The sequence below is a fragment of the Chanos chanos genome, chromosome 1, assembly GCF_902362185.1.
Source record: "Chanos chanos chromosome 1, fChaCha1.1, whole genome shotgun sequence".
NCBI classification, from domain to species: domain Eukaryota; kingdom Metazoa; phylum Chordata; class Actinopteri; order Gonorynchiformes; family Chanidae; genus Chanos; species Chanos chanos.
Window position 1 is genome coordinate 24,769,455 of NC_044495.1, and position 9,801 is coordinate 24,779,255.

The following is a 9,801-nucleotide window of genomic DNA, read 5'->3' on the forward strand; positions in this document are numbered from 1 at the left end:
TAACTGGGTGATGAGCTGACATGCAGTGGTGCGAATGTATTATGGAGACAGGATTGTTCTGTGTTTACCAATCTATTTACCCAGGCATCACAGAGACCGAGAGGCAGACAGATTCAGAAGTGTGATCTTAGTTTTTTCCCTTTATAGGAAAACCCTTTGGTGCTGCTGTGCCCTATGAATGCAATGATTGAATTGTCACAGTCTGTCATGCTATACTGACTTCTGCAGTAGGTTTTTTTTTTCTTTCTTTTTTTAACTCGCGCTACAGCTCACGCCTGCAATTGTATAAGCATCCCGCTGACGCTAGGAGCCGCTGAAGCGCGGTGACGGGAGGAGCCCCCATGTCCGTCTGACAGAGCCAGTTTTGTTCTTTGCGATGCCTGACCCAGCTGGCAGCATTGCTGAGATTGGAAGTAGCTACCACACACAGTTTAATTTACCACTACACCACCTGGGCACCTTCTGCAGTAGTCTGAACACATCCAGGTGCACTATAGCATTAAATACTGATAAATGTGCCCAACACTGAGAAATAAATACTTCTTATGACATTCTCTTAAAAGCCTGACAGGAAATGACTAATTTTAAAATATTAAAATAAGGTACTTATTAAAATTAGATTATACCATTCATAGTTTGTTACAGTCAATAACTGTTAAATTACTTTTTTAATTGGAAGCCATACAGAGAATCATTTAACCTGGAATCCAAACATATGCAGAGAATCTTTCAACCTGGAAGCCAAACATAGACAGAATCTTAACTTGGAAGCCAAACATAGAATCTTTGACAACTCACGGCCTGAAAAAATCGACACATACAGTTAGCTTCCATTAATATTGTAGTACAACAAATTCTGCCCACGCCAAAGGTGTCTTAACAATAAACAAGTAGTGTTAAATGTTTGACAAATCTAGGCAACAAAAGTGTGTTCCACTGGACTTCACAGGTCCTCATCAAAGCTCTCTGTACACTTCAGAAAGAGCTCGTCATAGTCTGCCTGTTGGCACAGCTCCTGCAGCACAAATAACAGACAGAGTTCATTCAGTCCAATGGGAGCTGAGCTCCAAAACACTGACTCTTCATTATTACTGTGTTTCTCAGTGTAAGCTGTATACACACTCCCTCTGTTACTGAACCCGATAATGATAAAATGTGTTTCATCCTCAAAGGACTTACTGCTTCACTTGCTGTGTGTCAACATCACTAAACAACATAAATATTACTAACACAGGCAGTCCCATGCTGTCCATTTTACAGTTCTGTAATGGTTATCTGTTATATACATTACGTACCTTCTCCTGGGAACCTTATCTTCAACACTGCATTCTATATTATCAGCCTGCTATTTTGTATTTCTAGGCATATATTTTGCAAACAGCTGAGGATGAACACTCGCAATGTTTAATTACTCAGTCTTGTAAAATGAACAGATTTCATCAGACTGTAGTTAATATAAAACATTGTGAGGAAAACGCAGATGTCTTTAGTAACAGTATGTGACAGTTCACTTACTTCTAGGATAGTATCTTATCATCAATACCCACCTCTACCTGTGTCAACTCCAGCCCCTCAGACATCTGACTCCTGATGAAGCATGTGACGTCATTGTAGATTTCCTTTAGCTTCTCGCCATCCCCAAAGTGGAGGGGCTGGATTTCCTGGCTGTTGACAGAGAACAGTGAATGTTGTTTCCTTCTGGCAGAGCAGTAACACAGGAAGGCTGAAAGACTCTAAGTAGGTTAGTAATGCATGTATTATAAGAACTTCTGTAAAAAGATACGTGCCACAAGGAGGGATCCATGACATGTGGTAGTAAGAAGCTGCAGACACTGTGCGAGGGAGATGTGTTATGGAAAGTGAGTACAACAGATAAGACTGTCTATAAATCACAGCAAAGAAACATTCCATTGTGAGATGTTGTGTGCTATTTGAGTGACACTGAATGCACATTGGTGCAATTTTCGAAGATATGGGATCCAAAAGCCAAGGTCTGTGTGTGTGGTGATTAACAGATTTTTGTGGCTTTATCTGAGACTCTGCTCTGTGCCACTGCCTCTCCCTGACTGGGTATAAATCCCTCTCCATGGGGACAATGCAATAGGCTGATTACCCTGTCTGAGTTATGGCAAGATTGCCTGCCAGTCTCCAGCAGCAACTGGTGCGACTCTGGGCCGCAGACTCAAGCCAGGGGTTTAGGGCAGTGACAAGCGTCAAGGGAGATCAATCTCTCCTTATCGCCCACCCATGATGTGGAAGGGAAAGATTAGCAAGGATGTGTGGCTGGAGGAACGGGACATTGATCGGCCTCCATTGGCCTGGGCGGGGGGCGGGGGTTCAGGGAGTTCGGTGGGGGGGGAGGTGAAAGGACGCTATAGTAGCCAGCTCCCTGGCCATTTGTTTGTAAGTGCAATTAAAACAAATTTTCTCATGGATTGGGCAAAGTTCAGCTCCTAATGATGCATTCTTAGTAACTTCCCCATGCTCTCAATTCCTCCAACTTCTGTAACCTTGTCACTGAACTAATTAGGGATAATGCAGCCTTCTGTCTGTTCTTAAACTAGAAAACGCCAATCAGTATGGCACATTCTACATGATGATCATTAGAAATGAAAGGTAGATGGACCAAAAGACCTGCACTCCACATTATGCAGATGAGTGTGTGCTCACGTTGCCTTGGTAATACAGGCCACACTCATTATGAAAGGACAGTGTTAAATAAATTATTTATCCTGTTCATTTAAATGCCTTTCAACAAAACTGCTTTCCGTGGTGTGTGACTGACTCTACTAATATTTTAACTATCATGAATTCACTCTAGCCTCCCAATTGTGCTGCTTTTCACTGTCAGTGAGCTTTTAAGTGCAGCAACTAAGTAGGCTACACCTTTTAAACACATGACATGCATTTATACAACTCAATTAGAAATGCCTAAATATACTACTTTTTCCTCGTTTCTGAGAGTTATAATTTATGACAAGTGTTTTCTGATTGTTGGAAAAAGAACTGTGGGTTCTGAACTATTAGAGTATGACGTAGAACCTACATTTACGATAAACTGCTTTATCATTTTCACACCCTACACATGCAACAATGATTACATACGAGTGGACAATGTTTACCTGCATGACTTCAAACGTAAATGAATGTGTGTGAAAAATAACAGGTATAGACGCATGGCACAGTGTCTGAACAGGTGTATTTGTGTGGGTGAATATGTGTTGGTATGTAGTATGCAGCCTGTGTTTATGGGGAAAGCTCTGCACCCATCCTGGAAGGGCAGCCTTCTGACTGTGATTGATTGCTCCAATTGGGACGGTCCAGACACTCTCGATTAGAGCGCTACGTGAGGAGACTGTTCTCGCCCTCTAGGATGGTGCGTCCACCTGCCTCTGTCACTCCACACCAGCTTCTCTGCTCCCCAAAGGTGCATTTCACCAAACATTTCTCATGCGAAACCACAGAACACTCTAGTGTGTTCATGTCAGGGTCTGTCACTGGATGAAATCACCGCCCTTGTCCCAAAGTTTCATCCACAACCTCAGCTCCAAACAAAAGCCATTGTGTTTTTCAATCACACAGCACCTAAGCCTGTACATTCAGAACCCATTTCTTTCCTATTTCATCATCTTCATTACAAGAACCCAAGGTGATTCGTAACATCACTTTTTAACTGGCATACTGCGGGTGGAGGAAAAAAAAAAACCCACAACGATCTTCAGACTTGTCGCCTGTTCAGTTAGATTGCTTATATACACTCTGAATAAAAACAACCGACTGCTTAAATGTATCACAATAAAAACAAATCTGGCTGAAACAAAAGTATAGGGATAATCTGTCAGTATGTACTCAGGGCCCAGGGTCCACTGATAAACTGATTTTTTTTATTTTGTTAATATAATAGAACTACAATAATTTAATAAATTTTGGTGTTATTTAGTTAATTGATTCAAAATAATTCAGTTGCAAAAGCAACCCATGATGGAAAACTATTGACAAAGACGTGTCCACATTTGTAATGTTCTGAGTTGGAGATAAATTGAAAAGGCATTTATTTTGAAAATCTACAGCGCACATCCATACATTTACAACTGCAAATGGTCTCAGCAAAACAAATGTACTGACAGACAAGTAGTGCTAATGCACTAAAAGTGTGGAAAAGTAGCCATAAATGAAAAAAACTGGTAAAATACTGGTAAAATAGTTTTACCTGTCTACAGATCTGATGTCCATGTCTCTCTGAACTACATCAAATGCATCTTGAAGCATATCCTGACAAAATGAATTGAGAGTTAAGAAATTTTCGTGAAACTTTGAGACTGAAGAGTGATTCCACACACTAATTAAATATTTGATTAATTTTGCATGCATACACACAAACACACACACACACACAAAGATTGATATGGGATGCTGAAATGTGGTAACCTATAACATTATGGGCAGGCTACTATACTTTGGGCTTGGCTTAGATGCCCAAAATGTGATAAGATATGACATTATGAGCAGGTTATGACATTATTGGTTTGGTGTAGGGGCCCAAAGTGTAGTAACAACCAATAATGTAATAGCTCCAAAATATCTAATAAAACGAAAAAACAACAACAAAGGCAATAATGTAATGATCAAAAATGTAATAAAATCTTACGTCAATAATATTATAACATTTGAGCAATAACGTAATAACCCGTTACATCATTGTTGGCTTAGTGAATATTTTTTTCTCCTTTTTTCTTTTTTAAGAATAACGGCATAACACAAAATCATAATATGCTAAGACAATAACACATAAACAGGCCAAAAGCTTAAAGTTTGAAACAGTGGTTAATAAAACATGCGAAAATCTATCAAACTTGAGAAATCTCATTTTAATTTAATCTCACTTTAGTTCAAATAAATGTAAATGTTCGCAGGGCCATGGGGAGGAAACACAATTGGTTTAAATGTGGCATATGGTCTGAATATAACCCTCCAGACCTCCTTATCCATTACACACAATAATTCTCAATCATCTGGCCAATCAAATCCAAGCCGAGCCAAGAAACTGCTCCATGCCAACCTGTAGATCATCAAGTTCACAATTAGCACAGACATGCAACTTTTTAAGTGAACTGCAAAATCCATTTCTCGTCTGGATTTACAGTAGAGATCCATTACCTGAGTACTTAAATCTTGACAAGAAACACAACTGTTCCATGTTGTGTAAAACACTCCTACAGGTCATGTAAACCACCTATCACCTAGTATGCTCTTTAAGTAACCTGAAGTGTTTGACCTCTTTTACCTGAGTATTATTACATTACGGATTCGTGTTATGACATTATTTATTAAACAATGGTTACAAAGCCAATAATCTACTAACTTGCAAATGAATCTATTATATTATTGGCCAAAAGGTTATTACATTACTGGCTATTAAATTATTAGCATTATAAAATGATGTTTTATTACATAATTGGCAGTTATTACATTTTGAGATGTTATTACATTTTGGACCTCCCCATCAAGCCCAAAATTTAACAACCTACCCATAATTTTAGAAGTTATTACATTTGGGTCCTTATTACATTTTAGCCTCATACACACAGCCTTCCTCTGGAATCAGCCAGGTCTTTAAATGAAATAAGTCTATTCTCTTCCCTATTTAGAGATGTCCTGCTAGATGGCTTCTTTCTGGCCTCCTCCTCTGTGAGGAGGATTAAGTGATGGAATCTGTCCTGGGAACAAACCTCTTTCCAGAAAGAACTAGAAATCGCTTGTCCTCTGGTGAAAGGCCTTCTGCTGTTATGTGACACAGCATCTCAGCTCCAGGCAAAAATAAACAGCTTTCACATCAGACAAGAACCTGCAGAGAGGACCCTGCTTATGCACAGAGTCCTTCTCTTAATCCAAACAACCCCTCTATTCAGCTAGAGGGCTCACGGATGTCTTGTCTCAGATTTCAAAGCCAGAACAGAATGACTTCTGGGAATCAGGCTGCTTACCTCCTTAAAGGTGGAAGATCCTGATACTTCCTGGCTGTATAGTTGGGAGGGGTTTTGAGGTGTGTCTGGCCAGAGGGGGTTATCTGTGGACAATGTCCAGGAAAGGCAGTTATCCTCCAGGGTGTAGGGCCGGACAGAGGTCCTGCGCTCCGGTGGTAAGCTGTTCCACAGGCCTTGAATAGCCTCTGCTACCACTGGCAGACCCATCTGGTCTGGAGCAAGTATTCCACCGTGGAGCAGGAGCTCCAGGGTATGCCTGTAAAAAAATAAGTACCTGCCAAAAAAACACAACAAGTTTTACCTCTGACAGTTACTGCAAAGATTAAAAGCCCATATAATAAAAATATAAGGATTTAGCTTTCTGCCTCAATCTTTTTCTATAACATAACTCCTACAGTTACAAATGTGTAGGAGAGTTAGGTAAAGAGAGCTATTTTTAGAGTGCAGTAGTTGAGTCACTGCCAGATAAGAGGAACATGATGGTAATGTGGATTTAAACACACCCTGTCCTCTGTGGATTCTTGCATTGATTTAAAAAAAAAACAAAACAAAATTTTGTCAAGAGGTGACAAATACAGACTAATACTAATACTGGGTGACATCAGCAACAGAGAAGTGTCATTCCTCACTTCTGGACCTCAAAGGCACTGATCATAGATTTTTTCAGTATATGTACATATCTCTCAGTGTCTTCATTATTCTGTCTTGTGTAAGGCCAAAAGAAAAAAATGAATCTCTCCATGGGATCCCAGGCTCTACAAGAATGGGACAGCTTGATAACTCTATAGTTTCATGATTAGAGTTATGCAAAGTTGTGCAAAAGTGCTGCAGCACTGCGGTGCAACGATTCATCAGAGCTGTCAGGACAAAAATAGAAATGTCCTCAAATGTCCTCAAAAACGATGTGTAAGTAAAAGAAAATACATTCAAGAGCCATACCTTCTGTATGTTTATGCGAATGAACGAACATATTAATGTTCTAAATGGTAAAAGTAATTTATTTCCTGCATGTTGTTGTTTGGTGCACGTACATTAAGCGTCTCTTTAGATAATTACCTACATTAATGACTTGAAATCACAGGCAATATATAACTGAATCACTTGTGGCCATAATTTAAATCAGTGGAAATCAATAATGGATGTGTGTGGAAAGCTATCCAATACCACTGATAAACAAGCTCATTGTGCTAGCACACCCCAGGCAATATTCTAAATGTCTTACCCTCAGTTAACCAGTTCAGACAGAAGTAAACAAATAACTGCCACCCACACCCCAGATAATATGACAGGCAATCACTTTTAACTTGGTGCAGCACCCACCCATCAAACTCTTGGATGTCTGGGAGAGACAGTGAGAAGGACTGAGATTGTGATAGTTCATCCTCTGGCTCTTGAGACAAAACTTCCTGACTACTGTCTGAATCTCCACCAGCATCAGCTACTTCAACTCTGTCACTGTGCCTTCTTGCCAAAGGAGGACTGCTGGGGAGACACTTGTGTTTTTGTTATATGGTGGCACCTTCAGGTAGACTCAAACAAAACATTTATATACTAGGAAAAAATAACTGTTTAGACTGATAATATTAAATTAAAGAAACATATACTCATAGGTTGTAAGAGGTAACAAACTGTACAATTTTGTCTTTAGGTTTCCATCAGTTACATGCTGCTCAAAGTTTTTCGTGAATTGTTGCTGCCCTCTGCTGGCACAGTTTTGTAGTAACAGACACATACCGGCAGTTGGAGAATAGCATCTTGTATTGTTCTCGCACTTCCTCCAGAGTGCTGGGTCCATCATCATTTACGAAGTAAGTTTCTGAAAAAGTCAAAAAGAGGGAAGACTTCCTACTATTTTAAAATATGAGTGCAATTCAATTTAACTAGTTTGCATTTTCAGCAAATCTAAACATTCAGGAAATGACTGGGGTTTTTTTTGTTGTTTTTTTTTCAGAGTTTCCCAACCTCCGTCCTGTGTACCCACCTAGAAGACATTTTTGCTTTCACATCTAATGAAACTAAAAATGATCATGGTAATGAAGTGAATATGCTGAACAAGTTATTTTAGTGCGCTTTAGTTATAACAGGGCAGGAGCTGAGAAACATTGGCTCCTTACCCTTCAACATGAGTAACTGGTTGAGGTAGGCCTCCTTCTCATGAAGAAAGCCTTTGGCATGGTCAAGGATCTTCCACTGATGGACAAAATTACATGATTACAGGAACAGCCATTGCATCAATGACTTCAGAGAGTTGTAACCTATTTAGATCAGTGTTGTAACATACAACACTCTGTAGAGGTCTCATCAGTACCACAGTACTGACACTGTTACTCTGATTTTTTAGGTTATCACAACTAAGGGTCTAGAGATACCAGCACTGGATTAGAACATTCCCATTTCTCTTCTGGTAACATCATGTTCATACAAGAATGAGCAAAGTTTGGTCAAAGGTATCTAGGGAAGTGTAATATTTGTAATGTACAAATCTGATTGTACAACTTTGTTACATGAAAGTATGCATCAAATTAGAGTTTTGACATCTTAGATGTTAGACTTGAGTACCTTGGCAGGGGTCTTATTGATGAAGGGACACACCACATTTTTAAGGGACTCAAAGAGACTGGCCAGGGTGGCGCGGTGTCGGGCCTGCAGAGCTCTTCTCCGCTCCCTCTGCTGGTCAGCAGCACCCTTCCTCTTGATTCGTCCATGTTCAGCCATTTCTGTCTGCTGGACAGATAAAATGGTCACACTTTTGAAAGAACGCATGGCTTACCTCAGAGGTTCCCGAATCAACAAGCCAATTTGAATGCGTGTAAGAGCTGTTAGTATATTAATAAATAAATGATTAAGTATTACATGGGTCCGCATGTATGCTCATAAAAGAATTTCATGATTTTTCTTTAAATACACCATAGATGAGCTTTCTTTGGGGAAAGGATTATGAGATTTTGGGGTAAAAATGACCGGCTGCATTTTCCCCCAATTTTTATTTAATTACTTATCTATCTATCTATCTATCTATCTATCTATCTATCTATCTATCTATCTGTCTGTCTTTCGTATGGTTCATAGGTGACAAGAATACTACATTTTAACAAGCAATATATTGTTTGTGATATACCTAAACTATATCTCAAGAGCATCAATTGAATTTATCTTATCCTACTACCATAGGAAAAAAAGACGTAGTAGCTTAATTGTCGCGATATCCAAGACGTCCCGGCAATTAGAGAACAAATTGTCTGCCAAGAGTAGAGGGACCTTTAGTACAATTGAACACCAGAGAAAATCGCAGAAACCTCAAATTACACATAACCGGCACCGTAAATTACAATTTGAGCCAAGCGATCGTCTTTCGTTCATCATGCCTAGTGTTTCTCATTTGCTGGGTAATGCTAGCGATCGACCGAATTAGCTACTTAGTTCGCTAATTAGCTAACTAGTGGAGATCATGATGAGCTAGTAGTTAGTCTATTAGCTTGCACTGCTAGCAAAACGAATGACTCATTAGAATCAGTAGTTTCAGTTTAGTAGAAGGTGGTTTTGGCCTTGATTTAGATTATTGACTGTAACATAACATAGATACATACTGTTTACCTTCGGTAATTCAGATATGAAATACTCGGCAGATAAAACCCAGAAGCAAAATGTAGATCGAACACACACTTCAGTTTTGATTCCAAAATGAAGTTGTGCCTTAAATCTAGAAAATCTAAGTCTATAAATATTTTTTTTTCTCTGTCTAGTAGGCTATCGCTATCTTGCATTGTATTAAAGGAGAATTTGGCTGGCGCAGAAGAAAGTGCTGCGAAGATCACAC

At 39.4% G+C, this 9,801-nt stretch overlaps 1 protein-coding gene across 1 annotated transcript; it reads right to left on the reverse strand.

Annotated features, from left to right (window-relative positions):
* Positions 1-943: 943 nt before the first annotated feature.
* LOC115824168 (stimulated by retinoic acid gene 8 protein homolog) lies at positions 944-8,699 on the reverse strand. The gene is made up of 8 exons (XM_030788277.1): positions 8,544-8,699; positions 8,099-8,174; positions 7,719-7,800; positions 7,305-7,433; positions 5,985-6,258; positions 4,211-4,272; positions 1,554-1,665; positions 944-1,015 (listed from the first exon to the last, which is right to left on the reverse strand). Exons 1-8 carry the CDS (start codon positions 8,697-8,699, stop codon positions 944-946), a joined length of 963 nt encoding a protein of 320 aa, XP_030644137.1.
* Positions 8,700-9,801: the final 1,102 nt, after the last annotated feature.